This window comes from Epinephelus fuscoguttatus, linkage group LG2 (assembly GCF_011397635.1).
Source record: "Epinephelus fuscoguttatus linkage group LG2, E.fuscoguttatus.final_Chr_v1".
In the NCBI taxonomy this organism is placed as follows: Eukaryota; Metazoa; Chordata; class Actinopteri; order Perciformes; family Serranidae; genus Epinephelus; species Epinephelus fuscoguttatus.
The window spans coordinates 199,574-222,544 of NC_064753.1; the positions used below are offsets into that span (position 1 = coordinate 199,574).

Below are 22,971 nucleotides of genomic sequence, written 5' to 3' on the forward strand. Positions count from 1 at the left end.
TCCATCATATCTTAGAGAGCTCATAGTGCCATATTATCCCACCAGAACACTGCGCTCTGAGAACGCAGGGTTACTCGTGGTCCCTAAAGTCTCCAAAAGTAGATCAGGAGCCAGAGCCTTTAGCTATCAGGCTCCTCTCCTGTGGAATCATCTTCCTGTTACGGTCCGGGAGGCAGACACCGTCTCCACATTTAAGACTAGACTTAAGACTTTCCTCTTTGATAAAGCTTATAGTTAGGGCTGGCTCAGGCTTGTCCTGTACCAGCCCTTAGTTAGGCTGACTTAGGCCTAGTCTGCCGGAGGACCCCTCTATAATACACCGGGCCCCTTCTCTCCTTCTCTCTCTCTCTCTCTCTCTCGTATCCTATTACTGCATCTAGCTAACCCGGCCATTCTGGATGTCACTAACTCGGCTTCTTCTCCGGAGCCTTTGTGCTCCACTGTCTCTCAGATTAACTCATATCACAGCGGTGCCTGGACAGCGTGACGTGTGTGGTTGTGCTGCTGCCGTGGTCCCGCCAGATGCCTCCTGCTGCTGCTGCCATCATTAGTCATTAGTCATACTTCTTCTGTTATTATACACATATGATTATTGTCACACATGTATACTGCCAGGTATTAATACATACTTTCAACATATTGTACCGCAGTAACCAGAACTATAACTATAATATTATTACTTCCATTAATGTTGTTGTAAGATACTGTCATTACCTGCATATCTCTCTCTCGCTCTCTCTCTCTCTCTCTCTCTCTCTCTCTCTCCCTGTGTCATATGGATTACTGTTAATTTATCATGTTGATCTGTTCTGTACGACATCTATTGCACGTCTGTCCGTCCTGGAAGAGGGATCCCTCCTCAGTTGCTCTTCCTGAGGTTTCTACCGTTTTTTTTCCCCCGTTAAAGGGGTTTTTTTGGGGAGTTTTTCCTTATCCGCTGTGAGGGTCTTAAGGACAGAGGGATGTCGTATGCTGTAAAGCCCTGTGAGGCAAATTGTGATTTGTGATATTGGGCTTTATAAATAAAATTGATTGAAATTGATTGATTGACAACTTCAGTTGTGGCCTATTTCTTGCTTAGCCTGCCCTTGGTGATGTGTTTTTCATTGATGGTGGCCATAGTTTTTGACCGATCTTACCTATTGATAATAGAGATGTCTATTTCTCTCCCACAAGGCTGTATACCAAATTTGGTATTGACTGACTGACTTCTCATATGAAAAGACATACACTGATACAAATATATCTGACAGGCCCATGTCTATGGTAGCCAAGGTGGTTCAAATGAACTGCATATCCAAAAAGCAATGCAAATTTGAAAAATGCAAGTGCATTAAACACAAATGCAAAAGCAACAAAACATATGCAGAAGCCACAACAAATGCAGAAGTCACAATGAAAGTATATGTCAACAGATGCTGACAAGCCCCTTTTATACTGCATCTTCAGGGTGGGAATGTTGCATCGTTAGGCTGCCTTGCTGTTCTATATAAAAAGTACTATTGCGAAATCGTGGGAGAGGGTTTTCTTGCCTTTAATCTGGCAGCAGAGGTAGTGACAGCACCAAATCAGTGTTGATGTTTTGATGACAAGTTATGTGTGTAATTCACTGCGGGAGATTTAAAAAGCAGCTTGCAGCAGTTAGCTAACTCAAAGAAGAACAACAGCAGCTGAAAATGTCTGTAAATTGGAAAAGAATGAGGTCCAGCAGCTCCTTACCCTCCCAGGAGAGGACAAAATCAGTCGCCATATAAAAGGGATGGTAAATTATAGTTATTGACATGTTATGTCATTGTTATTGTTTATAAAGCAGTACCAGCACATATGTTGTACGTCACACTAGTGACATATTTCACAGCTATGTGACACATTTTATTCGTTTAATTTTCAGATACATTATCAACACAAATATAACCACAATCATAACCACAGAACATCAAACACGGGTTTAATGCCACAATTTGTCAAAAGAATCCATGGGACCCATTCAAATGGGACTCACTACATTGAAAACTCAATACATTAAAAACCTATAAACATCACTGTGTATCTTAGGGCTTGGATTTTCTGGGAGACTACAGTTTTAACCAGGTTCCTGCAGCGGAAATGCAGATTAAATTTCTGAGTTCCTATTAATCTCTTTGATCCAATTTTTTTCAGACTTATTTGACTGAAGTCAAATCTGCACTCATCTTTTGTTGTGGGGCAGCAAACCAATCAAGCATGGAAAAAAGGAAATCTGTCATTAATGTGTGACAATTAATCTATTTAGTCTGTTCACAGCTGCAGCATAGTTCAATCTTACATCCAAATCACTGAAAAGAGTACGAACAGTCCAGGCCCTACTGTGTCACAGTGAATCTTAGAAAGTACAAAAGAAAGAAGAACATGAAGTAGGAGACAAGAATGAGTTGTTACGCACCATTTGATGAGATGGTGCCATCTTCGTATTGCTTAACTAAAATAACATCTACAAAGTCTCGTGGAGCTATGATACCCATAGCTGCTGAGGGTGTGACTGTTCGGCAGATAGAGATGTCCTGTGCAAGAATGGAAGACAAGGTCATGTACTCAAGGACTACAAGAGTTAAACAAAGCAAAAGCAAAAATGAATATCACCTTGGGTATTACATGTATGCATTTAAAGCTGCACCAGGCAAGTTATTCATTTAAAATGTGTGTGTGGATTTGTCCTTATTGATCAAATTCAGGTTTAAGAATGGTGACTGGCAAAGCAAACACAAGAAGAAACAAGTGAGGCCTATATAGTTTTTTGACAGGGCTCTAAACGAACTTTTTACATAAGTTGCACTGGTGCGCCCAACTATTTCATTTAGGTGCAGCAACACATAATACAGGTGTACCTATTTTTTATTTATTTTTTACCAAACGTTCTGGTGCTACAATAATACATCGTAAGCGTTACCTTTGTTGTTAATTCCCATATGCATTGGTAATTTCTTAATAGTGGTGTAGGGTTCACAGACATGTAGGGATTTAAATTCGGGCTTCACACGGAGCACCAAATATGTATTGATCAACATATTAGGTCTCACACGGCAGCACCAATTGTGTTGTGAACATAAATTTTAGGCTTCACATGGAGGCACCAAATACAGTACAGGCCAAAAGTTTGGACACACCTTCTCATTCAATGCGTTTTCTTTATTTTCATGACTATTTACATTGTAGATTCTCACTGAAGGCATCAAAACTATGAATGAACACATGTGGAGTTATGTACTTAACAAAAAAAGGTGAAATAACTGAAAACATGTTTTATATTCTACTTTCTTCAAAATAGCCACCCTTTGCTCTGATTACTGCTTTGCACACTCTTGGCATTCTCTCCATGAGCTTCAAGAGATAGTCACCTGAAATGGTTTTCCAACAGTCTTGAAGGAGTTCCCAGAGGTGTTTAGCACTTGTTGGCCCCTTTGCCTTCACTCTGCGGTCCAGCTCACCCCAAACCACCTCGACTGGGTTCAGGTCCGGTGACTGTGGAGGCCAGGTCATCTGCCGCAGCACTCCATCACTCTCCTTCTTGGTCAAATAGCCCTTACACAGCCTGGAGGTGTGTTTGGGGTCATTGTCCTGTTGAAAAATAAATGATCGTCCAACTAAACGCAAACCGGATGGGATGGCATGTCGCTGCAGGATGCTGTGGTAGCCATGCTGGTTCAGTGTGCCTTCAGTTTTGAATAAATCCCCAACAGTGTCACCAGCAAAACACCCCCACACCATCACACCTCCTCCTCCATGCTTCACAGTGGGAACCAGGCATGTGGAATCCATCCGTTCACCTTTTCTGCGTCTCACAAAGACACGGCGGTTTGAACCAAAGATCTCAAATTTGGACTCATCAGACCAAAGCACAGATTTCCACTGGTCTAATGTCCATTCCTTGTGTTTCTTGGCCCAAACAAATCTCTTCTGCTTGTTGCCTCTCCTTAGCAGTGGTTTCCTAGCAGCTATTTGACCATGAAGGCCTGATTCGCGCAGTCTCCTCTTAACAGTTGTTCTAGAGATGGGTCTGCTGCTAGAACTCTGTGTGGCATTCATCTGGTCTCTGATCTGAGCTGCTGTTAACTTGCGATTTCTGAGACTGGTGACTCGGATGAACTTATCCTCAGAAGCAGAGGTGACTCTTGGTCTTCCTTTCCTGGGTCAGTCCTCATGTGTGCCAGTTTCGTTGTAGCGCTTGATGGTTTTTGCGACTCCACTTGGGGACACATTTAAAGTTTTTGCAATTTTCCGGACTGACTGACCTTCATTTCTTAAAGTAATGATGGCCACTCGTTTTTCTTTAGTTAACTGATTGGTTCTTGCCATAATATGAATTTTAACAGTTGTCCAATAGGGCTGTTGGCTATGTATTAACCTGACTTCTGCACAACACAACTGATGGTCCCAACCCCATTGATAAAGCAAGAAATTCCACTAATTAACCCTGATAAGGCACACCTGTGAAGTGGAAACCATTTCAGGTGACTACCTCTTGAAGCTCATTGAGAGAATGCCAAGAGTGTGCAAAGCAGTAATCAGAGCAAAGAGTGGCTATTTTGAAGAAAGTAGAATATAAAACATGTTTTCAGTTATTTCACCTTTTTTTGTTAAGTACATAACTCCACATGTGTTCATTCATAGTTTTGATGCCTTCAGTGAGAATCTACAATGTAAATAGTCATGAAAATAAAGAAAACGCATTGAATGAGAAGGTGTGTCCAAACTTTTGGCCTGTACTGTATGTTGGGGGTCAATTGGCTATCGGAAATAATTAATAATTATTAATAATAATTAATAATTATGTTACTTAATTAACATTAAATCACCTCGTGGGGCACCATTCCCGTAAAGGGAAAATGATAGCCAGTTAAAGATATCAGTCTCATAAAATATGCTAAACTATTTTTTTTTTTTTAAGGTATTTTTTGGGGCATTTTTGGCCTTTAATGGACAGGACAGACAAGCGTGAAAGGGGGAGAGAGAGGGGGAGTGACATGTTGCAAATGGCCACAAGCTGGAGTCGAACCCAGGCCGCTGCGGCAACAGCCTTGTACATGGGGCACCTGCTCTACCACTAAGCCACCTACGTCCCATATGCTAAACTATTAATTTGGAGTTTTGATTAATAATTAAATTAATGACAATAACCAAAATTAACAGTAAAGCCTGAAGGATTTCGGAGTTCTTGACGCAGCAGAGGTTGACTATTCATTCACTCTTGTGCAACATTAAACAGACAGCAGGTATGATTCCAAAGAATTATATTTATTCACAAACTACGCAAAGCAAAACCATAACACACAAATTCTAACTAACTATATACAAGCTTCGTGTGTGTGTGTGTGTGTGTGTGTGTGTGTGTGTGTGTGTGTGTGTGTGTGCGTGCGCATGAGAGAGAGAGAGAGAGAGAGAGAGAGAGAGAGAGAGAGAGAGAGAGAGAGAGAAAGGCGGTTGTGGTGATCAAAGAGCTCAGAGAAGTACAAGATGGCCGAATCAAAGCTAGCTTCAGAGTTGGGGAGGTGTTTGTCTGACCGTGTGGTCAGGACAAAGACAAAGGAAAAGAAGCAGGAACTCTGAGATGCCTGTTTGGGTGTAGCTTTGTTGAAAACCTATTTGTTAATGAGTCTATGTGAATGTGATTTGTGCTGCAAACAGTCTGGATTAGTGCAGAGATTGTTTAGTTGTGTGCAAGAATCTGTTTGTGAACAGTTTTAGCAAACTAAACACTTGACCTAATCAATGACCTAACTGCAAACAATCACGACAAATACTCAAATAGCATTAAATCACATACAACATGTTAAACAGTCTTGCTTAGCCTGTAAAGCTGTGATAAAGCTATGCCCAGTTGTTAGGTTACCAATCCTTGAGTGGATGGAAGAGTCACTTGGTGGTGTGCTGCTTTGTTTGCCGGTGGAAGAAGGACAGAAAGAGCTGTGGTTCCAGATGCAATCTTGGTTTGTCCTTTGTTCCAAAGGTGGAACTCTGAGGAAGCTGGTCGCTCAAGGTTGCAAGGTGCAAACCTTGTGCTTGCTAGCCTAACTTCTCTGGTTCAGGGTTGCCTCAGCCTTGAGTGTGGGCAAGTCGTGGTCCAGGAAAAAGAGAGTCTCTGAGCAATTGCCCCACCTTTGATGGTTCAGAGCAAGGAGCAAGGGTCTGAGCATCTGGGCTGGTCCAGGCCCAGCCGGAAAGAGGTGTGGGCTGCTCCGCAGTTCCCGAGTAAGAGAGGGGACTGTCTGAAGGGAGCAGACCTTCTACAATGCCTGTGACATCACAGAGTCACATGTCACTGCAAAAGACTTGTGTCTCACTGAGGTGTGAGGTGAGACATCCTGGAGATGGGTGTCAAATAGCTGTCCTTGTTTGGAGAACAAAGAGCATGCAGAGAAGGAAGCCTTTAAATGTCCAGTTTAGATTTTACCAAATGAAAAATCATCTGTGGTCCTGTGAATCCCAACAGACATAACGGATCGGTTTGGTGTGAGTTTGGTAGAGCTGGGGAAAAAAAGATACATTTATTTTCATTCATTTGAACAGACAGTAGTGCAAGTGTCAAAGACAGACGGAATCCTCTTGGAGCCTGAAATAGCTACACAGCTGTGTGTTTACAGGGAGTACAGAGGTGAGTCCGACCACTCTGACCACCTGGGGTCTTCCTGTCAGAAGGTCATGGATCCACATGTACAGTGAGGTGATGAATCCTAGCTCTATGCGCTTTGGGACCAGTGAAGGGAACTATGGTTTAAAACACTGACCATAAGCTGATAATAAACAGTTTAATAAATAATAAATAAATATATTAAGCAGATGTGGAGGCTGTATTCTATGGTGTTTTCTGTAGATCAGTTGGGACGGTATGTAAACTGTGATGGCTGGTAAGGAGCATCACTTTATCACTACAGAGGTGAGAGCCACTGGGCGGTCGTCATTCAGACAAGTTGGTTTTGTTTTCTAGGGCACAGGAATGATGGTGGACCTCTTGAAGCATGTGAGTATAGAAGACTGACCCAGTGACAGGTTTAATATCTCTGTGAACACCAGCCAGTTGGCCAGTGCATAGTTTGAGGACCACATTGATATCATCTGGTCTGGATGTTTTCTTAGTGTTCACACGCTTGAAAGTCCTGACATCAGGAAGGGAAACAGGTGTGAAGGGTGCACCCACCCATCCATTAACCTCTGCATTAGCTGCTTTTGCTCACTGACTACCAATGGTTTTAAAGCGAGCACAGAAGTTGTTAAGCTCACATGCTATAGTTGTATTAGTACTTGACAAGAGAGGGGAGTTGTGTTTGAGTGGAGTTTGCATTTGCATTTTCTCCCCATGTTAGCATGGGTTTTCTCTGGCTTCCTCCCACAGTCCAAAGAGACGCAGGCTATATTAACTGGTGACTCCAAATTGCCTGTAGGTGTGAATGTGAGCATGAATGGGTGTCTGTCTTTATAGCCCAGTTTCCACCAAGCAGTATGGTAGGTGCAGTTCAGTTCAGTACTCTTTTTTTCCGTTTCCACTGCTGAAAAGTTGTGGATAGTACCGATGGAACTGTTCCTAACCGTTACCATTTTTGGTACCCCTTCTGTTGGGGTACCTAGCACACAGATCTGGTACCAAATGGTGAAGCTGTGAACACTGCAGTCTGTTGACTGGTCAGTAGCAAATGGTCATTCTGCTCAGGGCTAAGCTGTGGCTGGTTATCAGGGAGAAGCCACTGTTCATATCGTGGAGAGTTCAATTAGTAAACTGTAAACATACAATGAAAGGATGTTTTGCTGCCTCTTGCAGCAGCCGGAGTGGGAAAAAAATAACTTCATTCACTGGACCGACTGCTGAGATTTTTAAGGTGGAGCATTAACTTGTAATGTTACTAATGCACGAGCTGACGACATGACTCAATCAACACACCTCAAATATTCTATATTATAACTTTGACCATCACTTATATGACATACACTTTTAGTAATGAGTGGATCTCCAGGCATATATATAGCTAATCCTCACTTGGAGAAAAGAAAAGGGTCGCGTAGCGTCAGGCCAACACGACACTAAACCCCGAGCTTGTCTGAGAGGGACTAAATGCACAAAGCTGTTATTTCTAAATATGTCATGGAGAGAGACTCTCACTGCAGCCTGTTCTGTTTTGTTCTGAAAATGTCAGCGTGCAGCCTCAATCTGTGGACGATAAACGGGGTGTAGACCCACATAAGCCCCACATAACGGGGCTTATATGTCAGCCCTGTGATAGTCTGGCGACCTGTCCAGGGTGTACCCCTCCTCTCGACCAATGTCAGCTGGGATAGACTCTAGCCCCCAGAGTGCACCAGTGATGCTTTAGGTTTTCCTTTCACTTGAGACTATGAACACAATACATACTTACTACATATTGTACCACAATAGCCCCTTTTCCACCAACATTTCCAGGAACTTTTATTACCAGGAAAAAAGGAAAAAAGTTTAAAAGTATTTTAAGATAAGTGTCAAACTAAGTTAGTCTCCATACAGACAGCTGTCATTTGAGCTTATTAGTAACAATTCGTTATCAGCTCAACTATCGTGCTGTCCTTGTATAAGACATAACGTTAGTGACGGTGGATGAGAGACTGTGGACGGAGCATACTGAATATCACTGTCTACATGTTTACATGTTCATGCTCTCTGAACAGATGTATTGATAAAGTATTGGCTTCTTACTCGCTAAGGTTTAATGTCACTTACAGTAACGAGTGTAGCTGTGGTCAACTCGAGTCATTTTTGAGTAATCTTCACTTTGTTTCCACCGTGTCACGTCGGCGTGTGTGAGTGTGGATGTGGGGGAGATCAGTGCTGTCACAGAGCACAGAGGAGAACCGATACCGTTAGCGCTTATCAATACTACGGTCTTTGACAATTTAGCCCTGGGGCTAACTTAGGTTTTGGTACCCATCCTTAATCAAAATGCAAATGAAGTGAAGCTTGTAGAAATGAAATAAAGTCTGCAGTGGCAGACACACTGACACTGAAGTGCGGAACGCAGCGTTCTTCAGCACACAGCCCCACCCCTCAAGAGCTCAGGGTAATCTGAAAAGTCCTAACCACCTACTAAATACTTTTTTCAGGGAAAGTTTGGGGTTGAGGGAAAGTTTTTTACCTGGGTAATTTTGGTGGAAATGCGCTGAGGTTTTTCAAAATCCTGGGTAAATGAGAAAAGTTCCTGCGGTGAAAAAGGGGCAAAATTACTTAAATTAATGTTATTGTAGCTATTATCATTACTGTCTGCCATGCATCCCTCTCCAACTCTGTCTCTCTTTACGTTTCATTTTGTCATATGGATTACTGCAAATTTATTATGTTGATCTGTTCTGTACGACATCTATTGCACGTCTGTCCGTCCTGGAAGAGTGATCCCTCCTCAATTGCTCTTCCTGAGGTTTCTACCATTTATTTTCCCCGTTAAAGGGTTTTTTGGGGGGAATTTTTCCTCATGTGCTGTGAGGGTCCTAAGGACAGAGGGATGTCGCATGCTGTAAAGCCCTCAAGGCAAATTGTGAAAATATTTTTTTTTAACATGGCACCTCCCCCAGACAGTAAAACATCACTGGGTCATCTTTGACATAAGTTTATCTGTACCGATCAGTAGCACAATCACATAATCACAATGTAGTATTATCAAGGGAAAAAAGTGTCCCCTGGATGGCAAAGCACCATCAACATTGACGAGTGATAACAGCATCTGCTGTCACAGTAGAGGATGATGTAAGATAACAGAAATGTCTTCTTTTATGAACCCACAATCTAACATTATTGTCTACCAGCGGTCCGCGGAGACCTCTGTGACACCTTTACCAAGAAACGGCAGCACACTGAGCTTCAGAATGCTGGGGATGATGACGGGCAGGCAGGTGTCAGATCTGTGCAAAGCACCAAACAAAAACATAGAAACATCACAGATCATATATTAATGACATATAAAACACATATTTCTCTTTCACCGGTCTCTGTTAAATGAGAACTACTTTCACAACTACTAAATTCACATAACCCTTGTGGTGGCGAAAAGGCCTAGGAATGTGGGACAGCTAAGGTCAGATTAGAAGCAGAATATGTGGTGACGAAAAGGCTTAGGAATATGAGACAGTTAAGGTCATGTTAGAAGCAAAATATGTACTTAGACTAAACTACCTTCAATGGGGCAGGATATTAACATCAGAATGTTCCAAAACAATTCACACACAGATGTAAAGTTAGGTATAATGTCTGTCTAAGGAGGGAAGGAGTATAAGTATGCTTAGTGAAATGTTCTGGGGGGCTGTCTCATTGTTTCCGTGTGTAAAGTTGTAAGCTGCGTCTACAATAAAATAGCCGTGAAAGGCTGTGAACTGACCTTATGTCATCAAGTTGTTTTTCAACACCCCACACAGATTTGATGTTCACAGTGTAGCATGGGAGAAAAAAAATGTAAAAAATGTGTTAAAAAAAAAAAAAAAGCATTCTGCTTTTGCATCTAAAGGCTGCTTGAAAGCAAGGGGTTCGGTTCAGATTTGTTTTTTCCTCATCCTGGTATTTGGCAAATCCAGGTGACGGCATTTTATGTGCTTTAGCATGTTTGATATGTTTACATTCACATCCCCTGCAACAGTGACGCAAAACAACACACCGTTCTCATCTTATACACAACTCTCTGTGTGTTGCTTTTCTAGCAGACTGGGAACCCTCAGACGTGTCTTCCAGCTAAAGAGGTTCAAAAACATCCATGGCTCAAGAGATAGAGCGGGTCGTCCACTGATCACAATACCAATGGTTGGATCCAGTCCTCCTTCTTTCTATCTTTGGACAAGATACTGAACCACATATTGCTCTAGATGGCTGTTCCCTGTGAGTGTATGTGAATGTCAACAGGGCATAGGCTGTATATTAAGATGGACAACTCATCTCCACTTACTTACAATGAACAAAGATGAAGCTAAAATATCCCGGGTACGGCCGCTGCCATCATGCTCTGCTCTGGTGATGTCATTTAGAGCCAGAGTCTGCATAGTAGTGATATCCACCAGTATCCAGTTGCTGCCTATACACCTGTCTGACCAATCACAAGCAGCTCCGCTGATTGTGAGCACACAAAGTGGCGCACACAGCTGTCAATCATGACGTAAAATCCCTTTTTTATAGCTTCAAATAACTAATTAAAAATAAACTTACCAGAAATACAAACACTTGAACAAACATCAACATGAAAACAACTACCTAAAATGACAGAAATCATCTTTGGGAAAAATGTATTTGATGTGTACTTTGAGATTTTAGTTTGGCTCAGGTAACATTCACTAACATGAAGGGAAAGGGGTTCATTGACCTATACTGCAGCCAGCCACCAGGGGGCAATCAAGATGTTTTGGCTTTCCTTTTTAAGGAGCTATCATGTTGTCCATCTTTATATGCAGTCTATGAAACTGAGTAGCAGGTGGCACCTTGTATGGTAGCCTTGGTCACCAGTGTATAGTGTGTGTGTAAATGGGTAAATAAGAAAAGCACTTCCGAGTGTTTAGTACAGTGTAAGGCTTTCTGGGTGTAACACACACTTGTAAACTTTGTTTCCACATTTCATGTATCAAAATAATAAATGTCAGGCATACCTACGGTGGCCGACAAGGACAAATGCGATGCATATATAGAAACGCCCTGCAAATACAGAAAAACACTTCAAATAGAGAAATACGCTGCATATAAGAAAACAAACGCAAAGGGAAAATGCTGCAAATAGAGAAACGCGCTGCATATGAGAAAACAAATGCAACGGGAAATCGCTGCATATACAGAAACGTGCTGCATATACTGAAACACGCTGCAAATAAGATAACAAATGCAAAAAGAAAACGCTGCATATTCACTCAAACAACGGAAGTGCTCCAGGCCTCTAGAGGCAGTGCTGAGCTTCCACCCGAGAGACAGACAATGGACATATCAACATATGGAGCAGACGAGTGAGCGAGAAGAAGAAAGTTATGTTTGGAGGAAAGTTGGAGCCAGGACAGGCAACACAGAAAGGTACGTATTCTTTTTTATTTTTCACATGTGGCCCTCATCTTTTACTGTATAATGAAAGTGAAGCTGATTTACACAGCTGATGTTACCGTGCTAGAGACTTTGAGTTCTACACGAGTAGTGTATCCGGAATAGTAATGTTAGCTAATGTTACTGTAACTAACGTTACTTTTCGGGACACCCCAGGGATTTGATTGCATTTAATGTTAGTTTATTTTTGACCTCGTCTCCACATATGATTGGATACTTTATTGATCAGTGACGGGCTTTTGAGTAAGAGGAAGGTGGAGAGAGGTGAAAGGGAGAGCAGAGAAGGTGTGTAAAAAGAAATGTAACAGGCAGAGGTGCAGAGGGCATAAAGAAGTTAAGCAGTGAGGAGATGACAACTCGATTGCAGGTAAATAACGGTGAGAGCACAGGGAGATGACGGTAATCAGATAATAATATAGTTTAAATATTTAGGAAAACTAACTATCCACTGTCTCTGACATAACCTCGCTGACCTTGCAAACTCTCCTTTTTTTCCCCCCACAGATGTACTGTCTGTTCTGTGGATCTACCGTGACAGCTTCCCCAGGTTTTTGTTGTGTGTGGCAAAAACATTAAGTTTCTAAAAGATGTAGCAAACAACCCACCAGAGGAGATGCCCACCACCAGTGCACATTCTAATGCACAGCCAAGCACTTGTGCAGGTACATAGATCTGTAGTTGTAGTGCAGAAAAAGTAAGCAGTTAGAAGACTTGGTTTAAGAGTTCAAATTGTGTTCTTGTACTCAAATGGATCTTGGTACTATCTTGCTTGCCTAATTCAGTTGCAAGCATGTTAAATGTGTTTCAAAATGACTTGCAAAGATCAATGATGAGACCTTTAGTGAGCTTAAAGGGGAACTGCTCATTTTCCAGTTTTATCCTCAGACTCCATTAGAGCATGAATCTTAGTCTTGAAAAAAAAACTTTTTGTCTTGTACTGTACCTTTATGCAGCCCCTCAGTTCAGCCTTTTTCTGAAACTGTTTAAGCCACAAACGCTATTTAGATCCCGATGAGCCCACTCTGTCCTGCTCCTTTGCTTCTGGAGCAACGGAAACAAACTATAGAAACCAAGTGCTTGTGAGCATATGAAATATGTCAACTCACGAGATGACATCAGCTGGCATTCAGAGCAGTCTGAGGCTTGTGCTTTCTACTCCATGCAATGCAATGCATGGTAAGTCCCCTTTAAAATAGTCAATAAAGGAGTAATGAATAAATAAAAGAGTAATTAATGTCTCATTCCTGTCTTTTCTTATTTTCATTGTAACAGCAAGGTCTGGTGTAGAGTCCTTTCTTAAATTTAGGGAAATAAAAGTGAGGGAGAGAAAGACATTATTTTCAAAGACACGTCTTAAGTCTAAGAAGGAACAGAAAACAGTGAAGGTATGCTCACACACCAGTGACCATGTAGACTCTAAAGACTGTAGACTATAAAATTAAATGACAGATTATATAGATGTGTTACATTTTATTGATTTCCATTTTATTCTCTTTCTTTAGATGGAAATACTTCAGAATCAGATCGTCTTCTGTGGGGCTGTCCGATGCTGACCCTGACAAACAAAGGGAGAAAAAGATAAAGAGACAACATTTTTCAGCAAGAACAGGCTGCAACACATTATCCAGTCTGCAGAGAAGACCTTCAGCTGCAATCTGCCATCTCTTGTGGACCTGTACACATTGGGCCTCATTCTGCAAACAAATTTAGAACTTCCTCAGACCATGCGTATGCACAAATTATGACAGCCTGGTGTTGGAATATAATGATTTTAATGTGTTTGCTATTTGAACTTTAGGTAATGGCTTGATGTTAAATACTGTGATGAATTCGGCTAAACAAAATGTGCTTGCTTTGCAGAAGTGGAGAAGTACAGGAGAGGAAGAGACACGGAGACAGATGAGTGCATATCGCAATGCTTAGATAATTAGCTCCGTATACAGTAAAAAGAACAGAACTGATGTACAGATAGTAGAGTACTGCAGGTGGAGGGAGGTGTTGTTGTTCTCTTGTCTCACAAAACAGGAACCACGCCCCACCCGTCATCAGGAAGGAGTCAGATTAACACGAGGCGGGGGCGTGGCGCAGCAGAGAAGTAAATGGAACAACCAATGAGAAGAGGACGACGCCTTGCGTGCACAATGACTCATGTTACGCTTAAACATGCTGGGTCAGGGAGAAATAGTCAGTCAGACTTAGTGAACTGACACACTTGTTGCTTGTCAGGGACTGACAGAAAGACCCAGAGCTCTGTAATTTTATTCCTTTATGGCTTAATAAAACTGCATTGACTGAGACCGAATATCTTCTCCTATTGCTTCATTTAAGAACACGCAGGACTGAGCTCACACATACATGAGAGGAAAGTAGGATGAGACTCTTAGTCCAACAATTTGGTGACCCCGACGTGATGAAGACGGAGAAGTGACGGAATAAAGACAACTATTCAGCGGAGGACGACAGTATCGTGACAACACTTGGCCGGCCTGAGAAAAAGGTAAGCAGATGCCTGTTTTATCGAAGTTCTGCAATTGGAAATGCTAAAAGATTGTGTTGTCATTTTACTACAGTCTCCTAGTCTAAAATGTAAAGGAATAAAATTAAAACAAAACACAAAAGTGAAATGCCCTGGGGCAGAGGGTGAAAGGCCCTGGAGCGAATCATAAATCTGACTCCTAAATACGAAACATAGTCAACACCTCGACAGGACAGGGTGCAAGGCCCTGGAGCAAATCATAAATTTGATTCCTAAACATGAAACATAGTCGGGTGTAAGGCCCTGGAGTAAATCATAAATTTGACTCCTAAATACGAAACATAGTCGGGTGAAAAGCCCTGAGACTAGGTTTTCCATCTAGTCTCTAAAAAAGAAAAAGACAAGTGTCCTGAGGTTGATAAGCTCGGGGGGGAACCCATAAGGTTGCTCCTTGGACAGCTGAGAATATAGTCTGAAGACAGGGGTTGTCTGAGGTTGAAAGACCTTTGTGTAGATTGCTACAACACAAAAAAGAGGTTACAGAGTTCTGCGGGCAGGGGAGCATTTTCCACGTGATCCCTAACACTGAATACTATTGCTCATGTTGAGACATCTATTCAATGGTCCGCAGAACCACCCTGATATTGGGAGTGTAAATAAATAAGTCTTTTAAGCGGATATTGTTTTGTGGGTGGCTTACCGACAACCAGCTATTTTTACGGGGCGGAAGAGTTGTGCAGAGTCTATTTGAGGTGACTCGAATTCCAACTCTTTTCGTGCCTGAGCGGTGGTCACGTTCTGTGTGGAAGAAAAAGAGGAAGTTGTGTAATTTCACCTTAAGATAGAAGCCATTTGCTGCCGAGCCATAGGCACCCCGCACCCTCCTAGGAGAGCGGTGTAGAAGCTTGGGTGTGTCGGCCTGCATTTGGTGGAACTTAAGCAGCGAAATCACAACGGTAGAAAGGGGAAAATAAGTCTGCGTGGACTGCGCTGCAGAGTGGTCACGTGGCGCTGAGTATTGTGTGTATTGTTGTGATTGTGTGAAGTTTTGTAACATCGTGACAAGTAGTACCCTCTGAGTAAAATAAGTAAGGACAGAGGAGGGACAGAGAGACATCATGGACGGTGAATTTGACAGGGACTGTCGTGAGCAGGGTGGGTGTCCTCCCATCCTAGTAAAAACACAGTATGGGGAGATTAGGAAACAGTTATTATCAGGAGTAATAGATAAGCAGAGACAGGCTGTAGGAAAGGAGTTTGATGATTTATGGAAGGCATTACAGGCCCAAAATGAGCTTCCTGGTGATGAGGAGGCAGTAAATGTTACAAAGAAATTGCTGGCTGCAGAGGTAAAGGTGAGAGATGATTTGGAAGAACATACAAAAAAGGAGAATAAACCAAAACTCATAAAAAGACAATGGAAAAACCAGAAGGAGGAGAAGGAACGCAAACGCGCCTTGCTCCATCAGATGGCAGTTACTGCCATGGCTTATTGGAAACACACTGATAAGACTCACAAAAAAACAAAACAGAGACAAACAAACTCTGCCAACTCCTGCGCCAGTTCCTGCGCCGGCACCACCAGAGCCCACCCATAATAGATTGTATCCCGAGCTACATCAGACACCCCCAGCCCCATCTCCACCACCATACTTGGGGAGCAACAGGCCTTAATCGCCTTTGCTGGTGATTAAGGAGGGAGTGATCAATGCAGACGTGGTGGATGAGGAGGAGTATGAGAAAGCTAAACAGGAAGTAACTAGGGAACTAAGACAGGGGTTAGCACATGTAAAGAGACTGAGACAGGAAGTAGCAAACGTTTTGTCTAATGCACAGAGTGTGCATCAGGACCCCCTGAGGTCTTTCAATGGGGGCAAGGAACAGGAAGAGGAGGTGTGCAGCATAGATAGCAGAGGCAGCGGCAGGAGCATAAAACAGGGCCCTCTCTCCACCAGTACACCTAAAGTGGAGGCTGGAGGGGAAGAGTCAAGAGCACTAGTAGAAACAGTGTTCCAAATAACGGGGAATAGAGAAGATTCAGGGAGGAATAGCAGCAGAAGGGAGAGTGAGAATAAGACGCATGAACCAGGTCAGTATGATGCAGAAGAGGAAGCAGACGACAAGGGAGATCAGATATGGTCAGACACAGACTCAGGGGAAGAATACCAGGAGAGAGCAGTGAAGCTTATTAGATTAATGAAGTCATATACAATGCCATCAGAGAAAGGCAGAGAAGGACAGTACAGAGTCAGCACAGGTCAGCTGTTAAAACTCCAATTGGAAGATGCACGTCGTAAAACCAACAATGCAAAAAAAGTAGAGAAAAAATCAACCAATCAGATGGTTCAGCAGCCTCCGCCCTCCCCCATACACACTCCAGATCTATTTCCGACCACAGAGTGGGTTGATCCTCGCCCTCCCCATTGGAGTGGCTCAAGAGGAGGTACAGGAGGATATCAATAACGGGGGCTTCTCGAACCAGAAACCATGGAGACGCCTGGCATTGGCACTCTCTATCGGTCTTGGCAGAAAGTGTCACAGAAAGTGTGACAGGAAAAGAATCATCTCAATTGGCTGAACTCCAAGCAATGATTGCAGCATTAGAATGGTCAGAAGGGAAAAGAGTGAACATCTACACAGACTATCCATGTGGCGATCCATGTGGAAATGACACAGTGGATCAGATCTGGCTTTTTAACAGCAGCAAAGACCCCCATTAAGCATGAGAAGGACATGAGGAGACTACAGGAGGCTCTGATGAAGCCGGCACAGGTAGCAGTGATTAAGTGCAAGGGTCATGACAAAACAGGGACAGTTGTCTCCAGAGGGAATGACGCAGCAGATGTGGCAGCCACAAAAAAGGCAGGATACAGTCAGCAGTATGTAATGCTACTGAGAGAACAGTGCATGACCTCCTGCCGCCCTGTGATGTAAATATGTTAATTGCAGAACTGCAGAAAGCCTCTCCAGAGGAGCTCACAGTATGGAGAGAAAGAGGAGCAGTAAAGACAGAGGGTATGTGTAGGTCTCCAGACGGGAGACCTACACTGTCCCCAGGGCTGAGGAGATCAGTCCTTCAAGAAGCTCATGGTGTGACTCACTGTGGGAAAACGCAAATGGCGCGATATCTCACTCATTGGTGGCACCTGTTTTTGCCAGCAATGATTGAGAATCACGTCCAAGAATGTAAGATATGTACAGAACACAATGAGATTACCCCTCCCCAAACTCCCAGGTCAAGAGGTCATTATTGACTATACAGACATGCTAGAGAGAGTGGGAGGATACAGGTATCTTCTGGTGGCAGTGGATGCATACACTGGTTGGCCAGAAGCCATACCTGTCAAATCAGAGGACACAAAGACAGTAATCAAATTTCTGATCAATCAATACATTCCCACGCATGGGTTTCCCAAAAGAATCAGATCTGACAACGGAACCCATTCCAAAAACAGAGATCTACAAGAAGTAGAGAGAGCACTGGGACTAAAACATACATTTGGCACAGTCTATCATCCTCAGTCACAGGGCAGAGTGGAAAGAATGAATCAGTCTATTAAGGGAATAATAGGCAAGATTTGTGCCCAGACTAAAATGACTTGGGTGGATGCGCTACCCCTAGCTCTATTATCCATCAGGAGCTCTGTTAACTCACTGACAGGTTTTACTCCATATGAGCTGAAAACAGGGCAACAGTTCCCGGGACCGGGAGCTGGGATTCAAACTACAGAAGAGGAAGAAAGTCCTCTAAAATATAAACCGTATTATGACCAACTAACAGCATTGGTGTCAGCTTTCTCCAAACAGGTGACAGCAGCTCGGGAGGGAGCAGAAGGAAAGGGGCACCCAACATCAGAGTGGGTCCTGCTCAAGGTGATTAAAAGAAAGTGGTCGGAGCATAAGTGGACTGGCCCCTACAAAGTCGTGGAACGGACGTCCCACGCTGTCAAACTCCAGGGAAAAGGTGACACATGGTATCACTGGAGTCAGTGTGCAGTGGCAGAGACACCTGCCTGAACACTGGAAGACATAAGAGACAATAAAGATGAAAAAAAACTCTTTACTTTACTCTTAGTTCAGCATAAGTGCGGTAAAGATATCCTGTGATCAATGTGAAGGTTAGAAGCTCCTCTGAAGCAACACTTTGCCCAGAGTATGATTGAATATAGCAGGCCAGGATATACTGAAAGTTTGCTTGCCACATTTTTATATTTACAGTCCATATTTACCTTTACTTTTTACATTTACATTCATTTATGCATTACAGAGGAAATGATGAGATTGTTGGGAGTGGAGCAACGCCACTGTAAGTGGTGTTGGCTGGGAGGCTTTGTATTAACCTGTGTTATTGTTTTACCTTTTTTATATTTTGAGTCTTCCCCCAGAGACAAAGCCACAGAGCAACCACGAAACCGAACCAAAAGAAGCGCAGGAACAGGCAGACCTACTGACAGCTGCGTAGATAAGTATGGTGGCATCACATTGAACTATACTAGGGGAACAGCCATGGGATTTAAATTTGACCTGTGTTCTGTGATAAACTGTGGAGATAAAACCCTCCATTTATCCCTGCCATCTACCTGGACCGGCACGTACGCACTGGTCCAACTGGCAGTGCCTCTGGTCCTCTTAGGGCTGAGGGACTCCCAGGACGGTTCTAGCAGAAAGAAAAGAGACACGTTTGACATTGGCTCTGACTCCACTATGTATATAGATGCCATAGGCGTTCCTCGTGGGGTTCCAGATCAATATAAACTGCGGGTTTTGAAAACCTGCCCATAATATCTGCTCTGTTCTCCATCACTCCTAACAAGAATGTTGACAGAATGAATTATGTTCATTACAATGTTCTCAGATTGGCTAACAGCACCAGAGATGCAGTTGGGGGACTCTCGGAGCAGTTGGCGGCCACCTCCCTAATGACAATCCAGAACCGAATTGCCTTAGATATGCTTTTGGCGGAGAAAGGGGGTGTCTGCTCTATGTTCCAGGGTCTCTGCTGCACTTTCATCCCAAATAACACAGCTCCAGATGGGTCAGTCACTAAAGCACTGGAAGGGCTACGTATACTGTCCAAAGAGATGCATGAGCATTCAGGTATCGATAATCCCATAGGCGGAGTGTTCAAACAATGGTTTGGTAAGTGGAAGAATCTAGTGGTATTGGTATTTTTGTCTCTGGTGGGAATGCTCGGGGTGTTAGCACTGTGTGGCTGTTGTTGCATCCCATGCATCAGGTCTCTCTGTGAAAGGATCATAGTGTCAGCAGTGGAGAGAAAACATCCACAACCCCCACCGTATCAGATGACTCAAATGGAGACGGCCACCTTACTGGGGGAACCGCCGACAAATTCAGATTCAGATTCAGAAGAAGACAAAGTATGAGTGGTCTCATGGGTATGAGACCAAAAGGGGGAGTTATAACTTTTTGTTTTTGAGAAAAACAAAAAGTTATGGTAATTAAAAGACCTGAAGAAGGGGGGGGGGGGGGCTGGGTGCATTGGTGCTTAAGGGTAATGGCCTCATCTATATGAGGCCAAAAGGGGGACTGTTTGAATATAATGATTTTAATGTGTTTGCTATTTGAACTTTGGGTAATGGCTTGATGTTAAATACTGTGATGAGTTCGGCTAATGTAGGATGAGACTCTTAGTCCAACACTGGCTTTTTTACAAAATATTGAAACTTTTAACTAAATGTAAAGCATATCAAAACCATATTCATTAGAAAAAAAAACTTTAATAGAAGTCTTGGAAGTGTCTTTATGGTGGATTTAATTGATTTGATTTTCCTTGTTTATAGGATTTTAATATAAATGTCATGATAATCTGTTTCCTATGTTAAGCTCTTTTGTTTCATTTTATGAATGTATTGTGTTAGATTATTTATCATTATCACTGCTATTATTTATTATTATAATCATAATCATCGTTGGGTGAAAATCCTTGCTGGATGTAATCACTTTCACCTTCATTTTTTTATCCCACTCGTGCATATTTCCTATAATTGCAGTGTGCCTCTGATCTTGGATTATTGCAGCCCATGGAGTTTTTATTATGAGTAGCAAAAGTGTCTTTTCTGTCCTCCTCTTCGGACTCGGGCAGTGCAGCGTTGTGTCCGCGGTACAGACTGAAAGGGAGGAGGCGGTGCTCAGCGCTGACAGACAGCAGGCAAATCAGAGAAAACATTATTTCATGATTGTTTCACAGCAGTTCAGCTCTAAACACCAGATAATATTTAATTTTATAATTCAAAAACTATATACTGTATTATACATTAAAAAATGTTCAGAAAAGTAGGCCTCTGAACTGAAACCTGGGGTATCCCGGAAAGTAACGTTAGTCACAGTAACATTAGCTAACATTACCACTACGGATACACTACTCGTGTAGAACTCAAAGTCTCTAGCACGCTAACGTCAGCTGTGTAAATCAGCTTCACTTTCATTATACAGTAAAAGATGAGGGCCACATGTGAAAAACAAGAAAGAAAGAAAAATTAAAAAGAATACGTACCTTTCTGTGTTACCTGTCTGGGCTCCAAATTTCCTCCAAACATAACTTTCTTCTTCTCGCTCACTCGTCTGTCTCTCAGGTGGAAGCTCAGCACTGCCCCTTGAGGCCTGGAGCACTTCCCTTGTATGAGTGAATATGCAGCGTTTTCTTTTTGCATTTGTTTTCTTATTTGCAGCGTGTTTCAGTATATGCAGCATTTTCCCTTTGTATTTGTTTTCTTATATGCAGTGCGTTTCTGTCTTTGCATCGCGTTTGTCTTTGTCGGCCACCGTACATACCAGTACAACCAATGAACATATTAAGTTGCACTTCACAGATTTTTGGTCACATGCGCAACCACAATAGTTGCACTTTGGAGCCCTGATTTACATGCCCTCACTAGATTTCTGGGTACTGCAGGGATTTGTTGCCATTTGAAATCACCAATATAATAATGATGTAGCAATTTTATTTCATTTAATAATTATAATTCTATTCCATTTTATTTTATTTTTTTTCTCTTTTATCTTATTCTATTTAATGTCTTTTTGTTTTGTCTTGTGCTGCTGTGATACTTGAATTTCCCCTCTGGGAATTATAATGTTATAATAATAATTAATTAATTAATTTTAATTTTTAATTTAATTTTATATACTTTATTAATCCCCGAGGGGAAATTCAATTTTTCACTCTGTTGTCAATTACACACAGGTCTGAACACACACACATGCACAAACAGGACCTATACATGCACTAAGTGGAGAGATGTCAGAGTGGAGCTGCCCATGACAGGTGCTCCGAGCGGTGGGGGGGGTTCGGTGCCTTGCTCAAGGGCACCTCGGCAGTGCCCAGGAGGTGAACTGGCACCTCTCCAGCTACCAGTCCATGCTCCATATTTTGGTCCAGACGGGGACTTGAACAGGCGACCCTCCGGTTCCCAACCCAAGTCCCTATGGACTGAGCTACTGCCGCCCGTATATCTCATTATCTTATTAAGACACCTAGTGCAGCTTTAAAATGAATCAATCTTTGATGGAAATCAAACGAAATGTGACTGCGGTATGGAGTGAAAACTGGTTAACAAATGATCATGACAAAACAAGTTACACACCTCTGTGATTTGCTCCAAAAGCTCAAACTTTTTCACATTATTATCCCACTTGACTCTGAGTCCATTGGTTACTGGTTTCAGACACTCCCACACTTTCTCTGGGCAGCCACTGACAATCCCCTCCCCCTTGTAACTGCAGAGGAAGTCAGAGGATGGAGCACAGTCAGGAGAACAGATTATTAAGGCATGACTCTGCTGTAAATTAGATTCACACATTACTGGACAGGCCAAAGCACACAGATAGAGTACATTTCTTGTACTCTGAACACCATATAAACACTGAACAGAAATTTAGACACACTTCTGTTTTTGCTTCCATTTTTCACAGGTGTAAGTTAAAGATCTAAGACATTTTTGTGCACTCAATAGATATATTTCTGTCAAATTTTGGTTGCAATTTCTTAAAACCCATGTTAGTGAGCACTTCTCTTTTTCCAAGATAATACATCCACCAAAGAGGCGTGACATATCAAGATGCTGATTAAACAGCATCATTACTACACGTTTGTGTTTTGGGTTGGTCACAATAAAAGCACACTCTAAAATGTGCAGTTTGATCACACAACACAATGCCACAGATGTTGTAAGTTTTAAGGAAGCGTGCCATTGGCATGCTGACTGCAGGAGTGTCCACCAGAGCTGTTGACTGTGAACTGAATGTTCATTTCACTCTCATAAGACGTCTCCAATGTCATTTAAGTTTATTTGGCAGTACATCCAACTGGGGCTGGGCGATATATCGAATATACACGATGTATCCCGTCTTGTTCTCTTGGCGATGTAGAAAATGACTATATCATGAATATTCAAGTATACATTGTCACACAGTTGCTTTTAGC

At 42.5% G+C, this 22,971-nt stretch overlaps 1 protein-coding gene across 1 annotated transcript in view; it reads right to left on the reverse strand.

The window, feature by feature from the left end:
- stard5 (StAR-related lipid transfer (START) domain containing 5) overlaps nucleotides 1-22,971 on the reverse strand; it is a 79,357-nt gene that overhangs the window by 11,588 nt on the left and 44,798 nt on the right. Inside the window, exons 3-4 of the mRNA XM_049603515.1 lie at nucleotides 22,133-22,265; nucleotides 2,423-2,540 (exon numbers count right to left, since the gene is read on the reverse strand). Coding sequence (XP_049459472.1) covers nucleotides 2,423-2,540; nucleotides 22,133-22,265 — 251 coding nt within the window. The remainder of the gene's footprint in view (nucleotides 1-2,422; nucleotides 2,541-22,132; nucleotides 22,266-22,971) is intronic.